This window comes from Adiantum capillus-veneris, chromosome 1 (genome assembly GCF_014529385.1).
Source record: "Adiantum capillus-veneris isolate H3 chromosome 1, ASM1452938v2, whole genome shotgun sequence".
Lineage (NCBI taxonomy): Eukaryota > Viridiplantae > Streptophyta > Polypodiopsida > Polypodiales > Pteridaceae > Adiantum > Adiantum capillus-veneris.
Window position 1 is genome coordinate 186,507,081 of NC_140931.1, and position 20,170 is coordinate 186,527,250.

General features: G+C 45.5%; 1 protein-coding gene across 3 annotated transcripts in view; it reads right to left on the reverse strand.

The window, feature by feature from the left end:
- Positions 1-2,616: 2,616 nt before the first annotated feature.
- Positions 2,617-20,170, reverse strand: part of LOC147466169 (magnesium transporter MRS2-2-like) — an 82,410-nt gene continuing 64,856 nt past the window's right edge. The window contains exons 8-17 of one of the 3 annotated variants that reach the window (XM_086524528.1): positions 5,175-5,242; positions 4,883-4,973; positions 4,744-4,803; positions 4,549-4,634; positions 4,386-4,427; positions 4,173-4,305; positions 4,022-4,097; positions 3,392-3,468; positions 3,134-3,190; positions 2,617-3,017 (exon numbers count right to left, since the gene is read on the reverse strand). In XM_086524528.1, coding sequence (XP_086380654.1) covers positions 2,943-3,017; positions 3,134-3,190; positions 3,392-3,468; positions 4,022-4,097; positions 4,173-4,305; positions 4,386-4,427; positions 4,549-4,634; positions 4,744-4,803; positions 4,883-4,973; positions 5,175-5,242 — 765 coding nt within the window. In that variant the 3' untranslated portion in view covers positions 2,617-2,942. Of the gene's footprint in view, positions 3,018-3,133; positions 3,191-3,391; positions 3,472-3,983; positions 4,098-4,172; positions 4,306-4,385; positions 4,428-4,548; positions 4,635-4,743; positions 4,804-4,882; positions 4,974-5,174; positions 5,243-20,170 lie in introns of those variants that run through there. The other 2 variants (XM_086524521.1, XR_015189744.1) reach the window with 2 other exon arrangements.

Genomic DNA, 20,170 nt, shown 5'->3' on the forward strand with positions numbered 1-20,170 from the left:
CGCAGAAATACAAGAAATGCTAACTATGTAAGCTGAAATCTGAGCTTAATAGAACTAGCAAAACAGAGCTTAATAGAACAAAGAAAACTTAAATGCAGTCAACAACATTGTGTCTTTCTCTACTGTTTTTGCATAACAACAATAATCAAACTTAAGCCGCGCCTTTCCTACATAAAAATAGCTTCAATACAATTTACAGGTCGCCATTGGAGCTTCACGCGCAGTAACTCCCCGGCAACGGGGCCAAAAATGTCAAGGCTAGGGACTTGCTACGCGCCGTGTGCGAGCCACAAAGGCTCCTAGCACACAGTCATACAACAGACAAGCTCACAAGGAAAAATGGTGTGTCACTCACCTTCCTGCGTAGTTGCGAATGAAGGATTCCCGCGCCGCGAAGAAGAGGGAGACGCCGCTACGCCGCGCTCAACCGCCTCGCCGCCGTCGTGCCACCGCAACGCTCGATCACACACACTCTCACACTCTCTCTCACACGTACACACACACATACAAGGAGATGGTGAAGGAGAAGGTGGAGATGGAGCAAGAGCGGCTTCTATTGCACAATGAGAGAATGAGTAAAAATTAGGTTTAGTGGCTTTTATATAAGCTCACCCCATTCACACTTGGACGCCCATACTTAGCCAACTAACTCCTTGAATATTCCCGTTAGAGTGCGCCTGTCATCGGCGATCACCCTTACCCTGTTCCTATTGGTCCGACAAGCCCAGTACCTGACTCTAAACAATACAACGTTTATAGATCATAGGGTGTCCGTGTGCCGTGAGGGTTAACAGTCTGTCAACCTAGGTAAAACCAAGGTTATGGTGTTTAATACCACCCCACAATGGATCAAGAGGTCAGCACCTACATTCACATACGGCCAGGAGACGGTGGAGTACACAGACGCTTACACTTACCTTGGAGTGGTTTTTAGCAGACCTGCATTCTCACTCAAAAGAGCAACAGAGACCAGACTTACTAGAGCCCACGCAGCATTGGGTAGATTGGAGAGGATGTGTTCGCAGGTTCAATTTCAAGAGCCCCGGGCGAAGCTATGGCTCTGACACCTTGGTAGCTTCAGCACTGCTCTATGGAACCGAGATATGGGGACCTTCACTCGATCAGCACGGGAGGCCGTGTCGCTCAGACGGATGGGGGAACAAGGAGAAACCTCTCGTCTCTATGATCTCACGGCTCATTAGAGCCAAGGCATCAGTACCACGGGCCATTATCCGAGCAGAGCTAGCGGCCCCCCCACTTGTGGTGGAGGCACTCACCAGATCGGTCTCCTTCATAAACCGCACATGGGCACTTCCTAGAGACAGATATGCTCACATAGCACTTGAATCCTCTCTACAGCTAGCCATACAAGGAGATACAACATGCTGGTATGAGGAGATGACATCATGGTTTCAAGCACATGGGTTCAGCATAGACAGGCTGCCACCATTCCAGTACTCATTGGATGCACCATCTCTCACTCTTACACAATCAGAGATCACCAAGCTCATCCGCCAAGACCTGACCCAGCTAGACACCAAGAGGACATGGATACAACCAGCACAAGAATTGGGCACGAAGATGGCTTTCTACAGAGACCACCTCCTCCAGCTTACGGAAGATGGTTTTGTGGCGAGACCCAAATACATGGATACCCACTTGTCTCATGGGATACGGTGCGCTATTGGCCAGTTACGCACATCTTCTCACTGGTTGCGGATTGAGACTGGGAGATACAGCGGAATACCAACAAAGGACAAGACATGCCCCTTATGTAACATGAAACCTGAGACAGAGCTACACTATACATGCCGCTGCCCCGTCTACTACGAGATACGAGGCCGCTTCCATTGCTTGTTCAGAGAGGGTTTTGGACCGCTCTCAAGAGTCATGGGATATGAAGATCAGAGATGCCTGGTTTGTTCTTGCTCGAGCTGCGCAGACACAAAGATAGCCTGATGAATGGCGAGGCTAGCCAGTCTCGAAGACGGATCACAGACTTCTTCAGAGCAGACACAGGACAACCGCAAGAGCCACTCCCACAACAGAGCTCCCCCCCGTCTCACACCAGAGGCACACTAATTGACCGAGCGATTGAACTGGGGAAATCCAGGGGCCCGCGACTGCAAAGAAATACACAGCATCGATGAAGGCTACGACAAAAAATTCAGAGCACGCTGGCCAGGCATACACGACACCCGGTCAGACTACTTACCATGGAGGAAATTGATGAGATTCGCCAACGACCGATGCTAGATCTCCTGTGATTCAACTATCCCAACAAGCCGCCCATTATTCTGCTTAGTTTTTTGCTTGACTCACATAAGACCAACTTAGGACCCCATAGTATATATCTTTGTTTTGTACTGTTGGTTAGGTTATTTTGTTACTCTGACTTTGTATCAGATCCACCACTTTGTAACTTTCGGGTCTCATAGGTCATTGTGGCCTTTTGAAGACGTTAATATAATATTTCATTTCATTTCTCTCTCTCTTTCTCTCTCTCTCTCTCTCTCGGGATTGTTTGTACAATGTTTTTAAAAAAATCTCTCGGGATTGTTCGTACAATGTATGTGGCGTGATTTTGAGAGATGCTTCTTCTTGAAGAGCATCATAAGAGGCCTCAAAGAGAAATATATAGGTGCAAAAAATCAATAATTACAAACTGCCTCAGCAAGAATATAAATAGTGCCGCATGACCTCTACAGCATAAGAGGCCCAAAATGGTAAAAGAAAAATACTCTACATCATCTCAGTTATTATGCCCTCTATGTGCTCTCACTGGTCTTTTAACTTGTGTGAGATCTACGGTTCTATCTACTGGTGACTATATTCTAAAGTCCGAGTATTATGCAGCCAGCATATTTGCTGATTTCCCATGCTTCACCTTCTTCGATAGCAAACCCCAAAAATGAATCTTGATGGTAGGTAGCTGGTTTTTGTTACAGATCTTTGCCCCAAGTTTCAGATCCCCTTTGCCTTGTATTCTTCTGCGAGGATGTATTCCATTCACTTGCCTGAAAGACCATATAATCAAATCTCATGCATTTGGCATATGCATACACAAACCTCGATGAAACACAGGACAATTTGAGTTCTTGATGATCTTGCATTTGATCTATATTTGACTTACCTCGAGCATTCTGTTACGATTTCCATCAAACATCCGAAAGATAAGATCCAACTCTCTCTGCAGGAAATTGAAAAAGAAAACAAAAATATTTAGTCATGAAAGGCATCAGATACCCCAACACAAAAGCCAGCTTGGAAATTCTGTTAAGCATTAAGCACTGAAAGTCCAATTGGATAGAGTCACTAGCACAGTGGTAAGTTTTTAGCCCAAGCACATTGTTAAGATAAGATCTTTCAGGCCAAACATAAAATGGCTTACTTTTCTGACAAACTGAGTAGAAGAATGTGCTTTTAGTATTTGCTCAAAATGCTCACGTGTCATTCGACTGCTCTCACCTGCTGTAATACACACCCACAATATAAATAACGTTAGCTTCTTCTGATGAAGCCAGCCACCAGTGATGCATACAGACACGATCATTCTGAGCTAATTTTGAAACACCAGCTTCACCATGAACACCCTTCCTGATACATTGTCTCGGCTGACAGAAGATCCTGTCTAAGAACCCAATTCCCCTCATCGTGTGACAGAGAAAGAAAGAAACAAAGATTCAGTTAACTTCTCGCATAGGCCAAAGGAAACTGGACTCTGAGACAAAACCATACATAGCAGTTGGTGTGATCCAGATGTTATAAGATGCAACAAAAAAAAGTCTTCTATAGGATGAGCTACAGCAGAGACTGTCAATGGATATGTGTGTGTGGTATACAAGGCGTAAGATGGTGTGGGTACGAGAGGGCTGGGTGGTGCTGGGGTTTCATGTGCCACCCATTTTTGTTTTAAAAATTGTGTCAACGAGAACCTCTCCAAGAAGAAGTGATCTTTTATTGAAAAAATATGAGAAGAAAACCTTTCAAACCAGAAATGAAACTGGTAATAACCCAAGACCTTTGCCAGCTATTGTTTGGAAAATGTCATCAATGGCATCCATATGCTGAAGCAAATCTCTCAATGCAGCAAGATCCTGATAGAGAAAGTTGTGAGTGTTTGTCCATTGATGCTATTAAGACCCAGTTAAGAAAAAGGGAACATGAAAAACCTGAGCACGCCGTTTGTCCTTAAAAGTGGGAACAACCCGCAGGAAGAAGATAAGGCCAATGAAGCATGTAAAGGCTAATGCAGATGTTGCGCCCATCACCCAGTAAAACATAGAAGGATGATCTTCAATCCCACTTCAACACAAGGTGTAAATGTCAAAAAATGTTAAGTTAATCTTCTAGCTTATTGCACGAAAATGTTCTGTAGAATTTACCTCATCAAATTCATGCCAAAATAACTCGCTGGGACAGTGGCCCTTCAAGTTTCAGTAAAAATGAAGGATTACTACTAAAAAAGTTGAAATATTTGACAATGAGGGTATGAATTGAAACTCAAATACACGATGCTTCCTACAATGGCTTTCCTCTACTACTTACAAACTTAATGTTACTGTTGCAATGGATATGTATAGATTCATGGTGATAATCCGATTGCGTGTTGTGTCAAGCCCCAACTCCCATACCTTCAAGTAGCCAGTTTAACCTGTTCAGCTCTGTATCATTGCTTAATGTGCAAAATACCTACTTATTTGCACAATGTAAGCAACCAGCTCAGTATAAAATCATACTGACCTCTTGGGCAGAGTCCATACCCTTTCTCATCTCCTCAAGAGCACCTCCTGCATCATCAATCTGAAAAATTTGAAGTAAACCCTGCATCATCACCAACTCACTTCAACCCTTGCTTATTTGGTCAGAGAGTTCATTCTACCTCACGCTGGTATGACACAATCAAGTCTGCAGCTGCCTGTCGAATCTTGTTTGCTTGCTGCTCGTTTTTAGCAAATGCCTTTTGAGATTCCCTGTGAAAGTCCAGTCAACAAGCAATAAAATCCAGTATAAGGTTTTCGTAGCAGAGACCATGGTTGTGCCATCCTGGCAAGAAAATTCCGAGGGGTCCCCTGGGCCCCTACCCTCTTCAAAATGACCCTCTTTATAAATTAGAGAAAACTAAGTTCAAAAACTAAGGGACTTAATGTTTTTCATTTATGTTTGAAGAATACCCTAGAGCAGCATGTTGTTGTCCATCTCTAAGGCACAATGCATCGAGTGCATCATCACTTCCCAAAATCTGCAGCCCAAGTAACATGAAACTCAGAAAACATTACATAGAACGGTACAAATAAAATGCTCTGTCTTGTATATTCTTATTAGAACCTAAACTAGCACACCCTGAGCAGGAAACTTTTCAGACCCTGAAAAGAAGATTCAAAATTTCTTCAACACCAACAGTACACGTGCAGCATAGAAACAACTAATTCAGGCTCTCCTACCAGGAAATAACCAGCTAAAGTACTCTTAATCATACGTTAAAAAACATGTATTTAATGTTAAAGTTATGGCATCTCTTTGGATTCTTCCAGTCGGTCCTGGTATCTCCTAGAGATAGGTAGTAGAGAGTGAGGGCTGTTTTGTGGCTGTGCCCGGTCAAAGTGAGGTAGTTTTCTAATGTCGGGATTTCCAGCCTTGTGTAGCTCAGGGTTTGGCTAATTCCATGGCCATATAGGCTCCTGCGGGCTGGGAGATCAGCTTGTGGTGTTGTTGCATTGATCTGACCCCCTGCCAGGTGTCACTTGCCGGTTACAGTGGCATCAGCGTAATCCAATCCACAACTACAACAATCGACTATGAAAGCAGATAACTTTTACTCGCTTTTGTGAGACAAGTTAATGGTTTTTCGTGCTTTTAGCACATCTAAAAATAACTTGTGCTTTCAAGTCGCTTACAGGCTTTTTGGATCAGTGTCTGTAAGAGAGAGACCAAGGTGCCATTGGTCTTCAGACTGCTACTGTGTGGAGGGCTCAGAGGGACTGTGTGTGCACTCCACAGTTGTAATTTCCACTCTTGGTCAATAAAATAAGGAAATACAGCCAGAGGCGCCTAGTTGAGGGGCCAGTGCTTCTCGGAGTGGAACTCAGCCACTTTGTGTCTCTCGTCTACAGTGTGTTTGAAGGTTTAGTATTGTTGCAATGATTTACCGCCTTGTTGGGTGATTCACTGGTTACAGTGAAAGAGGAAGACAACGATGAGGTGCCGGAAGGGGAAGAGCAAGGTAACGAAGACAACGCAGAGCAGTCTGAGGCAAATCAAGATCCTACCGATCACGACAAGGCTAGGGAGGCTGAAGTCGACCTTCTCATGGAGCACTTACTCTCGAGATCCACCTTTTGCAAAACACACGAAGGTTTAACCTATAAAGTTAGTTATCTGGAGTGGAAGGGGTGATTAACTCCCAATCAAACGCAGACACCAAGGTAAAAGCAACAAAAGCTTCCAGCAACAAGAAAGGATCCAACTCAATTGCTAGCCAGCAGTAGCGATTACAACAGCAGATGATGGACATGCAGAAGATGTAGGACTTGCAGCATCAAACGCCACCTTCTCCCAGCTTTTGGACCAAGAGTCAAATGGTGATGCCTCACAAGTACATGAATACCCTATGGATTCCCCTAGGGTGGAATCACTGGTATGTAAGTAGGAGGGGTGCCTCCTACCTTCGGGACTACTTTTGGTACAGAGGGCAACAACACTATTGAGGCCACATGTACGATTAGTTGAAAGCTTTAAAGACATAGAAAGAGTATAAAGGAGCCTAGAATGTAGAGTTTGACACTTTTTAGGGGCCTTGGGAAGAGAAGAAAGCATTGGCATTCATACATCAATTTGATACACTTTCTCAAAAGGCAACTTTATGGAAGCCTCTAAGATCAGGAAAGCTACCACTTCTCTAAAGGAGAATGCACAACAGTGGTGGTCAACCTTATTGCTTCATAAATAGGCCCCACACACTTGGGCGGGATTCAAACAATTGTTTGCTTCCCTATGGTTGACATCTACTTACAATTTACAAGGCACAGCTTCTCATAGCTTGGAGCCATCTACAGAAGAAGTCCAACATTTTATTTTCTTATAACAAAGGTTTTGTGATACCTCTCTCTCTCTCTCTATGGCTTCTTTGAGAATGGTCCCTCTTGAGGAGAAGATGGAGAGATATTGCTGCCAATTGCCTCTTGAGTTACACAGGTATTGCCTAAAGCAAAAGGCCACAAGCATATAAGGGATGATGACCCATACGCAGGACGGTTATACTCTACGAGATCATTTACTTTTGCGGATGAGGAATCTGAGGAGAAGTCACATGATAGAACAAAAGAATGGTAAGAAGAAGATAAATAAGTTAGTCAAGCGGAAGCAATCTAGCCTGACACCGGAACAGAAGGGAAACTCGTACAAGCAGGAAAAGTGCTATACTTGCGGAGAGACAAGCCATATTTTGGCCAAATGTCCGACTAAGGGGACACCATAGGACGATTATGAGAGCACTAAGCTATGCAAAGTGATGGGCAAAGTACGAGATCAAGAGGCACTGATCTTCTTCAACAACACAGCAAAGGTCAACTAGACATGGTGGCATGGTTGGGAGTGAAGCCTGAAGCGATGTAGATAGATGCAACTCTAGCAGAACTAGGGCATCAAGTTGCAGTGACACCTTTGATCAGTAGGCTCCGCTTGCATATTCAATGACAAGTGGGAAGGGACTTAGATGTGATGTTTTCGTGGGGATGTCCGGCACCACAGAAAAAGTGTTAATGTATTCTTGGGCTTGAAAACTACAGTTGAAGAATTGGGGCAAGGATCTAGTCATTGATATAAAATTCGAAGGGGAGTGCATCCCACGCGTATCGGCGTCAAGCATTTTTAATTCATGAACACACACATTTCTCCTTACACACTCTTCATCAGAGAGAGAGAGAAGTGCATCTAAGACTTCCCCTTTCTTCTTTTTTTGCAAGAAAAAGATCCTTCCATTAGTTAATAAAACTGCCCAAAAGCCTACAACCAATCTCTACGCTACATCAGGGAGACTCTCCCAGTGAAAAGACAAAGTATGGACAATGAGGGCTAAATCACAAGATGGGAGGAGGAAACAACCACATTGATGGTCGGTAGTGCCATCTAGGCAAGCCCTTAACCATGGTGAAGAAAGGCCATGGGCGCCAAAGTCACAAGAAAGCCTCGCGGCGCTCCCGCATGCGGTCGGAGTTTCCCTGAAGTCTCTCAAACTGACCCCAAGTGTATGGATCAGCACTAGCCAAATATCACGAGCAGTCTCTTCCAGTGGGACAGAGCGAGCCTTGAAGATGCAAAAGCAGCCGGCCCGCCGGATGAACCAGAGTGTCAGAACATAGATGAGCTCCCAACATCATTCTTTATCACTGCACCACTCCTCGGGGATGATCTCTATGGAGCTGTAGGTCGACCCCCCTGAATCGCTATCATCTTGCTGGTGGAAGCCATCTCAAAACGGAGCGCAGGGCCCGTGAGTGTGGACCAAGCTGCAAGCATCAACCGAAGAATCCAGAGCCAAACCTACTGTGCCATGGGGCAATCCCACAGACAGTGACACCGACTCTCCAAAGGGTGGTGTGGCCACAAGTTGCACATGCTGCTGAGAAGCCACTGTGTACCAACCAACTCCCAACTGCAGTAGCTCTATGTGCAACTAGCCACTCAAACATGACAACTCTCATCGATTGCCTGCTTTCCCACAAGCGCTCCCAGAATCCTGACAGGAACTCGGTTGTGAGACCCTACTCCTGCCAGTGAACTGCTACAACAGGGAGAGCCTTGCTCCGTTGTGTCAATATAAGTGACGCCCCAAACGAGCTGTGCCCTAGAAGAAAGGAGTCCCTAGGTGATCGGCTGAAGAGAAAGGATCTCGCCAGAACCACTCTCCCAGGTCCCACTACACTTGTACCAATGGGCAGCTCTCCCAAGCCAAAGCCGCCAGTGTCCTGACTCAAGATTTGCTGGGTCAAGATTTATGACACAAGTCCTCCCACAGATGCCCACACAATAGATCCTCTGAAAACAACACTCTGCAACCTGTGGTGCCCCTACTGAGACTCTGTGAAGACAATTGTCTCCCTGAACCTCAAAAAACATGTAGAATACTGACTCAGAAAGCCCTAACTGCAATGAGGACCTCCAATCGCGAGAAAACCCCCATCCAACTAGGATCTAATGACTCAAGAGGGGTATGCCACTCAGCAGGTATAGCCTCTGTAATATTCTGGCACATGCTCTGCACCCCCCATGCCTCATAGCTCAATGCTCCGAATCTCCTCAAGAAGGCTTGAAAACTGTAGTCAGTCTCTGAGAGTGCGGATTGGAGCCTCTGCCATGGGACCCCAAGAAACAAGAGGCGTGCTACCAACAAGGCATCTGCATCCAAACCTGCTCCCTGCATGCATCCTGGCGCTCTGACTATTACTCAGCTGACAGCAACTCACAGTAAAGGTCAGTAGAAACTGCACGCTTATTCTTAGGCTCTGTAGCAACTGACACATCAAATGATTTCAAATCTCCTCAACTGACAAACACTAGTGTGCGCATGGCGAGGACCCACAGTCTCAGAGAACTCATCAGTAACCCTGCCGCTCAACTGGGTCCACTAAGATGCCTGCCGATGGAAGGCAAACTCATGGCGCCGCTCCTCAATGGTGGTCAGCTCCTATCGAGCTTGCTGCATCTGCTCCTCCAACCAAGGACTGTCAGGGTGGCGCTCCTACATCCGCCGTAAGGAAGCAGTGCCCCGTCTGAGACGTTTCTCCTCCTCCTTAGTTGCAGCCAAGCGAGCTGCAGACTCCTGGAGGAAGAGGCCACTAAGATCAGTAAGTCTAGTGGCCACTCTACTAGCAGGGGTGCCCTGAGTGCCCAAACTCTCTGTCCGAAGCACCTCCACCCACTCTCTGAGCTCTGTATCCAGTAGAAACCTCTCAGGGATGCGCAACATCGCACTCCCACTCCTCCGTCTGTCTGTCACAGTAAGAATCATTGGCACATGATCCGAAAAGGTAGCCCCTGCCAAAATGCATACAAATCCTCCCATGTCACAAGTGCGGTCACTCACGTAGAAGCAATCTATCCGAGATAGATCCACTCCCCCTACTCTGCGGTCAATCGCGAGAAGGATAGGCTGTCTGGGGATTGCACAAAGCCTGCATGCTGCCACACATCTGATATCCTCAATCCCAAGCTGCCAACTGAGCCCCATGCACACTAGCATGGCTACCTCTAATCCTATCTGAGGGGTCCTCCAACATGTTGAAATCCCCCCCCAACACACCACTGCTCTGCATGAGGCAAAGACTCCACAATGTGTGACCAAAACTCAGCTCGTGCACTTGCTTGGTTGGGCGCATAGATGTTCAGGAAGCCCATGAGGCTACCGTCAACCTGCATAGTAATCCACTAGGCCCTACCTGGCACAATAATACCTCTGCCCACAATGGCATGCTGCCATGAGTCCGCAATAGTCGTACATACACCTCCCTGGATGCCTGCAGCTAACCAAAAGGTCTCATAGCGGCCCCGCAAAATCTGACCACATCCCCGAATGCGGCTCTCACAAAGATGGTGCTCCCGAAGCATAAGTATATCAGTCATACCACCCACAAGGCATCTTTGAATCTCCTGACGCAAGCGACCCCTTTGACACTGAAACTAGGATCCACCTAAACCCTGCACATTCCATGAGACAATCCTCATGGGATCAATGAGAAAAGACCGATGCTGCAACAGCCACCAACCTTGCTATCTTCGAGGCCTCCTTGGATGGAGAGTAATCCACATCCGAGCAACCTCGAGATAGATCATAGGCATGTCTAAAGTAATTGTCCCACTCACACCCAAGCAGAGCGGCAGTCCGTAGAGCTACATTCTCTGTCCAAGAATTCTCATGTACATATACATAGCAAGGGAAGCTCTAAGTGTTGGCAAAAAAGTGAACCACAATGTGCCTACATCTAGTTGCATCCGGTGGCGAACTTAGCTAGCGGCCAAAGTGTCTGTATCAAATCTATCACCCCCCGGTCCCCTCTGTGGTGTGAGAACTCCACCTCTGCTGCGAGGCTCGCTTGCTCTACTGGCGACAGAGCAAGTCGGTTGGTGGGCTCCATGGGGTCGGGGGGGGGGGGCTTCATCCGAGTCCCTTTCAGGCAGAGCACGAGTTTCCATTTATGTCTGCTATTACAAGTGAGGGCGGAGAAGAAAAAACGTTTTCCTACTGGAACGAACACACCAAGCGAGTCTGAGGAGCTGCTAGCAAAGCCCGATGAGGAGAACCGAAGCGGGAAAGAGAAAAAAAAAGGCCCCGGGGGGGGGGGGGGGGGGGGGGGGGGGGGGGTGGACAAGGTAGCAGTAGGGAGTTGGACAGCGAGGGGTGACAAGGCTGTGGCAGGGAGCTAGACAGCGAGCAGTGGGCAAGGTTGCGGCAAGGAGCTGGACAACGAAGGGGGGAGGGCAGCCGGCAACGGGAGGGGCGGTCAACGAGGAGAGGGGAAGGGGTGAGCGCAGCGAGGCGCGGGGGGAAGGGGGGGGGGAAGGGGGGGGGGGGGGGGGGGGGCGCAAAACAGAGCAGGGGGAGGGTGCACGACGCAGCAACAGCGAGCAGGGTGCACGATTGTTTCTGAATTTACATCTTGAGAGTTCCCCTGTTTTGTTTGAGTAGAGCGCCTAGGTTATCTCAAGTCTCACAAAAATTGTTTTTTGGAAAGTCTTCTTGGTAAGCTTTCTCCTAAGCAACCTCAAGATCACACCCTTGATTTGGTTCTAAGAAATTCAACTCCTAACAAGCCCCCAACCCAGGCACAATAGGAAGAGATCATGAGTCAAGTGAGTGAGCTTCTAGCCAAGAGTCTGATTCAATCGAGTTCATCACCCTTTTGTTCACCAATGCGTCTTCTGCAAGAAAAAAACGGATCGTGGTATTCTTAGTCTATCGATTGCAGTGCTCTCAATAAGATCACCATCAAGAACACGATTCCAATACCCAAGATCGATGATATACTTGACAGCTTATAGGTTTCTACTTGCTTCAATAGGATCAATATGAAGAGTGAATACCATCAAATCAAGATCGCAGATCGCTCCTAGAGATGTACACTAGACCGATGTCAATAGAATGATGGACCGGATTTTTAGAGAGCATACACAAAATGTGGGCGTAGTTTTTGATCACATCATTGTTCTCTCGAAGTCCGAAGCAGAGCATCAAGAGTATCTGGCACAATATTTAGAGCGTAGAGGGAGCACAACCTTGTTATCACGAAAAGAAAAGCGAGTTGTTTATGTGAGAGATACACTAGGAGGGGCATATTGTGTCACCTAAGGGTGTCAGTATGGATCTGGCAAAGGTAGGGCCTATCGCAATCGGCCACCTTTGCAGAATGTGCTTTATGAGACAAGCTTCTTTAGGTTATGTTCTTATTAGCGAAGGTCTATCAGACAATTTGCGAAGATTTCTTCGCCATTGCATGCCCTTACACGGAAAGGTGTACCATCTCACTTGGGGACCTACTCAAATTAAATCATTAGAGCGACTGAAGGAGAAGTTGAGCACACAACGTATTTTGGTACTTCTAGATTTGAAGAGGCCTTTCGAGGTGCATTGCAATGCATGTGCTCACAGTTTGGAAGCAGTGTTGATGCACGATGGGCATATGGTAGCATATGAGAGTCGGATTCTCCTAAAGTCGGAGAGGGTTGGACAGATTTATGAGAAGGAGCTCTTACAGTGACTCATGCTTGGTGATTTTTGGAAGCATCACTTATCACGAGGCTGTGACAACCACTAACCTTAGTTGTTGGTTTCTTTCCCTTGATTTTTATTTAGTTTTCGGGCTGTTCTATATTTCCTACACATTTCTTTTGGCTTCATTGCCCTTATTCAACTCCTCGCGTTATTTTTCTTTACATGTGTTCTCTTATTGGGTCCCTGGATTGTCAGCATATTGGCGTGCATAGTGGTGAATGGCTCCTACACTTCTAAGCCACAACCTTCCCAATAGCATACTATACGCTCCTTGCAAATCTAATACCAAAAAATTGGTTATAAATTTTGTAGAGCCTGCCTTGATCTGAAGGTTTTCTGTTAAACTACTTGCTTGGACTATCTGCTGATCCGCCATTTGAACTCTTCGGCCGAGAGTTTCACCCGCAGTAGTGAAGGCTAGGTCGCCACGGGTTGGTCGGGCGAATCGGCACTGAAATCCGAGTAGTAAAAGTATGTCTAGGCACAATTCAAAGTCATTTAGGCCCCACACGACACTTTATAAGTTGGTAGGTACTAGGAAATTAACACAAGAGGAAAACTGGACACATGGCAGCACCGAAGCTCATCTCCAAGCCACCTCAGCTGGGTGCGCCCACATTTGAGAGAAGAGGTCGATTAGGGCTGCTTCTTGCTCATTAAGTGATCATACAGTGTATGTGTGTGTGTGAGTAGTGGGTGCAGGTTTCACATCTTTAATGGAAAGCTTGCCTTCTCCCATGTCTTATGTAGCATGATGATTCTGCTCTCGTGCACCTTTCTCCCTTTTAGATACATAATGGTGATGCCCAGCTCAAGGGCTACTCATCTGTATGTACAGTCGTGTGGGGTTCATGTGTGATTGCCGAGGCAAGAGCCTCTTGTCCGGGTATTGGATTACTAATTGCTAATTCCCCACAGATACTGGTTGATTCGGAGAGATTTCGTACGAGAAATCTCGTCCAAATCAAAGGGCAAGTAGCCTTACAAGTGCAAGACCTCAAGGGCTTGCTACAGATGCGATCGACACGCGAAACGGAGCCCGAAACAGGAAATTTCAACCTGTTGTGTATTATTACAGGTTTAGAGTTTTGACCCTTTTTGATCCCTAATACTAGGGGAAGCTAGGGGATCATTGTATAGGTGTTTTGGTGCATTTTGGGGCAGAAAACAGAGAATTCAGTCTGCTGTAATTTCTCGCTAGGTTTGCGAAAGTGCTCTAATACGACAGGAAAGTCACCTATGTCATGGGGATTTTGTCACCACGTGAAACTGGCCCGTAGGGCGGTAAACTTTGGCTTTCACCCAAAACTTTACTTTAGAATTTAGGACACAGAGAAACTTTGCAAATAACAACTTGTAACGCGAATTGATACTTCAAACACACACGACTTGAAAGCTAGAGCGCTACCAAGCACACGCCGACACCTCTTGGCCCCAAAGACTCGCACCCCTTCCGGTATTACTTTATTGTTATTGCGAATAGACGACCAGAATACTTTCACCTATCTCTCACCAAGCTGTCCAAACCTGTCCATGGCTGTAATTACAAGTTTTTGGCCCAATTTCGCCAACATAACGGCGCAAAATCCTATGTAGGGCAAAAGTACGCGTCAAGGACACTATCCCTTGTGGTTAGGAAGCTTTCCAATGAGCTGCAGGTCAATTTCAGTGTGCTGTAATTCCCTTTTTTAATACTCTCAGGTGCCCAAAGCCCTGTTTAAGCATTTTGAGGCTCCCCCGACGTTGTCCTACAGTTCAGGTGAGAAACCCTAAACCTGCAGAAAAACACAGCAGGCTGTAATTCTCTGTTTTGGATCATTTTGCACAGAGCGAGCACGCCCACGCGTGTCTCAGATGCTCCCGCACGCAATGAAATAGTTCCCCTTTGAAACGGACGAGTTTCCACGCTAGAAAACTCTCAGTTTTTGCAATCCTACGCGATGGAATTGTGCGTACCTGTGGGAGATTAGCAATTAGCTAATCCGGTTCCTGTTCAGAAGGCACTTGCCTCGGCAAACGCACATAAACCCTCAGAACTATACATGGTCAACTCAGTAGCCCATCTAGTGGGGCATTACCATATATGCCAAATGGGAGAGAGATGTGCGAGAGCAAATCGTCGCGCTACATAAAGCAAGGGAGAAGGCAAGCTTTCCATTAAAGTTGTGATCACCTGCACCCACTACTCACACACACACACATTGTGAGTTGCAAAATCAGCCCCTCTCAAATTGGGCGCCCCCTCCAGCTGATGGATCTCGCAAATTGCTCTCGAGCCGCCATGTGTCTAGTTTGCCTCTATAGAGTTAATTCCTAGTACCCACCGACTTATAAGTGTAGCAAGGGGGCCTAAATGACTCTGAACGGAGCCTAGACACCCTTTTACTACTCAGATTCCAGTGCCAGTCGGCTTGACCAACTCGTGGCGACAAGGCCTTCCCGTTTGCGGATGAAACTCTCGGCCATCAGCCGTTTTACACTGGCCACACAATGTCCGGCCATTTGCAACTTTAAAAAGAGGGTCCCAAAAATTAAATAAAAATCATTGGAAGGAAACCAACAACTAAGATTAGCAGTTGCCACGTCCTCATGACATACCCCCCTCTTGAAATCGCAAACGTCATCGATTGCGTGCCATATATACATGCCATTGATGATTTTGTCCCACTTAGGAGATGCCACCATTAGTTTTAGGGCTGGCCTAACATGATAGAATCGACGAAGCATCATGAAATTGTAGGCAAACCTGCTCTCTGCATATTTGAGCAACTAGGGTAAAGGCTCCGATAAAAGGACAGGCCATCAAAGAAGGACAAATCTTAAGTACATTGAGGTGCCATTTCTAGTACACAACAATGCCGACGAACTGATGGTTTAGCTGAGTTGTCTTTTTCTCATTGGTCGGGTTTCTGGTTCAATTCTCGTACACCTCTGTCTTTTTTCGACCTGAAGGGTTTGTCCACCTTTCGGGGCTTCGATTTTTTGCACAGGAGTTGAGAAACGATTGTCGCGCTCTCTGTGTGTACTACCGGACGCGAAGTCGTCTACCTCTTTCAAAACTACTATCACTCAGCAACAGATCATGCTCAAAATTAGCGGCTATAAAAGATCATACGCCATGCGCGATGAAATTTCTTCTCGTTGTCCTTAATATGGAGCTTTTAGCCTACTTCTTGGAATGTCTCCTGTACAATGCAAGACCCACATGCATCACACTTGACCACAAAACATTTTTGTAAGTCGGGAGAACCAACACTAGATCGATGGAAAGTTTCCGCTTCAAAGTGTTATTAGATCCTTAGAAGTCCATTGAAAAATTGCCCCTTTCTTCGTCAAATCATGCAAGCAAGCTGCGATAGAGACAAAGTGTGCACCAAACCGTCTATAACAAGAGGCAAGACCCACGAAGCTACGAACTTCATGTATGTACATCAAATTGGGCCACTCCTGGATTGCCTTAACCTTCTCTAGATCCATGTAAACGCCATCTACACACGTTTTGTGTCCGCTTTCTTGCATAGAGAATTCACTTTTCTCAATATCAATATCCAATTCGTGATTGCACAATATTTCACAGACCAAAGCAAGATGTCGTCGATGGTCTTCATCATTCTTGGAAAACTTGATCAAGTCGTCCATGAAAGTGCCAACAAAATTGCGATGCTTGCGCAAAATATGCTCCATCACGCGCTTGAATGTGGCTGGTGTGTTTGTCAATCAAAAGGAATAATCAAGAACTCATATAAACCAAAAGTTGTTCAAGAAGCTGTCTTTAGAACATCTTAGGGCTTAATGCAAGCTTGATGGTACCCACTCTTCATGAGAGTGCTGCTAAAGTACGACAATCCTTAATGCCGATCCAAACTATCATTAATGCAAGGAATAGGGAAACGGTATTTCATGACTATTTTGTTCAAGGCACGATCATCAATGCACATGTGCCATGAACCAGCCTTTTCTAAACAAGGAGAACTAGAGAACAATAGAAAGAAGAACTTGGCTGAAAATTTCATCTTGTTGTGCTTTACTTTATCGATAAGATGCCCAGTTAAAAGGTAAGGAACCGGGAATTAAAGGGATTTCATGATCTTCAAGGTGCAAAGGAGGCAGCACAATAGATAGGCGTTCTTCAAGCAATCCGAATACTTTTTGTAAAAAGTGCCATCGATCTTGATCTAGTGCTGAAAGTGATTATGACTGAATCTGATTAAGGAACACAACTGGGGTTTGCACAAATCATGTATGTGGAAAGAGAGCTGTTAAATAGTTTTGCAACAAAACAAGTGGATACAAAAGGGACAAACTCTGTTGTTTGCTCTGGTGGGAAAGAAGGATCTCCCTATCTCGAGAGCGAAGTACGGCATTATACTTATCAAACCAAGGCATCCCCAACAAAACATCACTACCAGCTAAATCCATATTGTAAAAGTAACTGAATCCGCAAAGCCCTTATGGACTTCGAGGGAGCCCACAGGTGGTGTAGTAGAACCATAAGTGCCATTTGCCGTTTGAGCTTCCAAAAAGTGGCCTTTTGAGTATTCTTACCGATTATATGATGCCCCATGTGTGAGAGGAGATGTTACCCAAGGACTATCTATCCCTTCCACAAAATTATGAGTTCAATGTCAACACCATAGATGTAAATTAGCACATGTATATCAAGGAAGGGTCTTTTAACATTCAATTGAAGCTCTGTAAACACAAATTTGCAAAATAAATAAGCATTGATACCACTTTACCATTACCAATATGCAACAACTCACAAAGGCAGAGAATAGGGCCTGTCAAAGCTCCATTGTCTTTGATCAATTGAAGGAAATTCAACTCTCAATGCTTAATTGCACAAATGGAATATATTTATACATATATATATTTATAAGAAAGAAAAGAAGCCAAAGCCCACGGCAAGTTTAGTGCCAGACACGGTGGGTGACAGGCCAAGTACGGATGCCAGTGAATTATGCAAAGCATGGTGTAAAGTCAAAGATCAGACGGCACTTATATATATATATATGTGTGTGTGTATATATATATATATATATATATATATACACACACACATATATATATATGTGTGTGTGTGTATATATATATATATATATATGTAACAAACTGCTGACGTGTCAAAGCCTAAAGAATGGAGCCAACTTACAGATGCCGGCCGAGGGGCCTAAACCCTAAGAAGCAGTAGAAGAAGTGTCACAGAGTGAGGACGTGGTAACCCTAATTGCTGAAACCCTAATTCTGGAAACCCTAACCCTAAAACCTGCAAACCCTAATTCTAGAAACCCTAAGAAGAACAAGCAACAGAAGAAGAAGTCCTACCAACTTATGGGGATCCCGTCCGATGGGGTCCCAAGTGGCATAAAGACATTAAAAATAAAGCAGAACACACTCAAAAGACTTTGCACATCAAAATATGATGATGTGGCACCTGTACGGACGTCCCGTAATTCGCGGCGGATTTTTAGGGAAATCCTGAAATTTTAGGAAAGTGATTTTTTGGAGTCAGCTTTTCATATTTGATGCTTTTAGGCTTTGGGCCTTTAAATATGAGCCTTTGGGGCCCTCTCTGGCACTCTTCAGCGCGCAGATTGCAGAGGAGGTGCTCCCCGGCTGTTGTACTTTGCGAATCAGCAATAATATAAAGAAATACCGAAAGGGGCGCCAAGGTTTGGGGCCAATACTCTGTGGGGTGGAATTTCGCCACTCCGTGTCGCGTGTCGTCTCTCTCTCTCTCTCCATTTCAGTTCAGTTGTTATTCGAAGTGCTTAAAGTTGTTCAGTCTGTTCTTTTCTATTGGCACGTGGTGCCCGCATTTGTGACAGTGGTATCAGAGCATCAGGCGTGTGCTTTTCTGAAAGCATACCGGTCCTACAAAAGAGCAGACAGAGCTATTGGAATTGAATTATATTTGAGGTATCAGCCACTCCCACCCTTACTTCATCGTGCATCGGGCGCGCTCCCGTCTTCACCGCAGTGTCTTACAGGGCATAAGCCAATTAAGATCACTTGCAAGAGAAGGATCCAGATTTGTTTCAAGTCACTGTTTTTTTTCTCAGAAGCAGTGTCATGCAGATGTTGATGTCTACAGCTACCAAGCAGCATACTCCAAGTACTTGGCAAGCTTTCAAGAAAATATTTGCCCGAAGTTATATGGTTTCTGACATCTTCCTTCGGAGTGCAACTTCTGGCAGAGTGGGGTATCCTGAAATGCTTGCCATGGAAACCCTAGCAGATTATAAATTGAAATTTCTCGACATCTCTCAGTAGATGTCTCTTCACGAGCAGATGACCTTGGAGGTTCAGTGTGATTGCTATCTCTTGGGACTACCATCGCCGCCAAAGAAACACTGTCTGTCCAAGAGCTGATGGACCATGTTGTGCTCGGCTACGACCTCATGGAAGGAACCTAACCCTAATTTTTGGTGCAGGTTTCAAGATGGAAAGTCAGTTGACTTTTCGAGCTCGATGTCAACTTTCGAGCTCGATTGATGTCGAGATTGCTTTCTAAGTTTAAGTTTTGTTTGATCTTGTTTGGTGATCCTGTTTGGACTTTGTTTGAAATGGATGCTATCTGCTTTAAGTCTGTCTTGGTGCCAATTTGAAATGTTTGACTTTGGTTTCAATGCCGGTTTCATTGATTGGTGATTTTTACTCCCGAGTGGAGGAGTGAGAAAAACTGTCTTGATATTGTTTGAACCTCGGAACGACGCAGGCCGATGCCTGGGGAGCGTTTCGTTGTATGCTTGAACCTCCGAGCGACGCATACTGCGGTCTGGGGAGCGTTTGGTTGTACAGTCCTCTGAGCTCATGGCCCGGACCTTCTTAGGTTATTTGTGGGGGGAGTGACGAGGTAGTCGTTGAGTAGCTTCATACCGCAGACCGTTTGTCTCGGAGGAGTGCTCAACGGCGCTGTTTGTTGTGTCTTGTAACATGCATATGTGAGCATTTGTGTTGCATTGTGATGTGTCAATTACTAAATATTCCTAATTGGATGAGATTGCCTGGGTATGTAATTTTAGTGCATCAAGACACCCGTGGAAGATCAGTACGGTCTGGGTGTGATGGCTAATTTTACTACGCCGGAATATCAAGAGTTCCAATCTGGACGAAAGGAGAAGCTAACTCCTTGATCAAAACAACCGAAGGAGAAGCTAACTCCTTGATCAAAAGAGCGGAAAGGAGAAGCTAACTCCTTGATCAAAACAGCCGAAAGGAGAAGCTAACTCCTTAATAAAAAGAGCAAATTGATTGTCCCTCGGAATGTCCCTCAGAAATTTTTGAGCTAACTTGAGTTGTTTTGCAGATATGCTGTAATCGCGGACGATTACTCTCTTTCAAGAAGGGGAGATGTAACAAACTGCTGACGTGTCAAAGCCTAAAGAATGGAGCCAACTTACA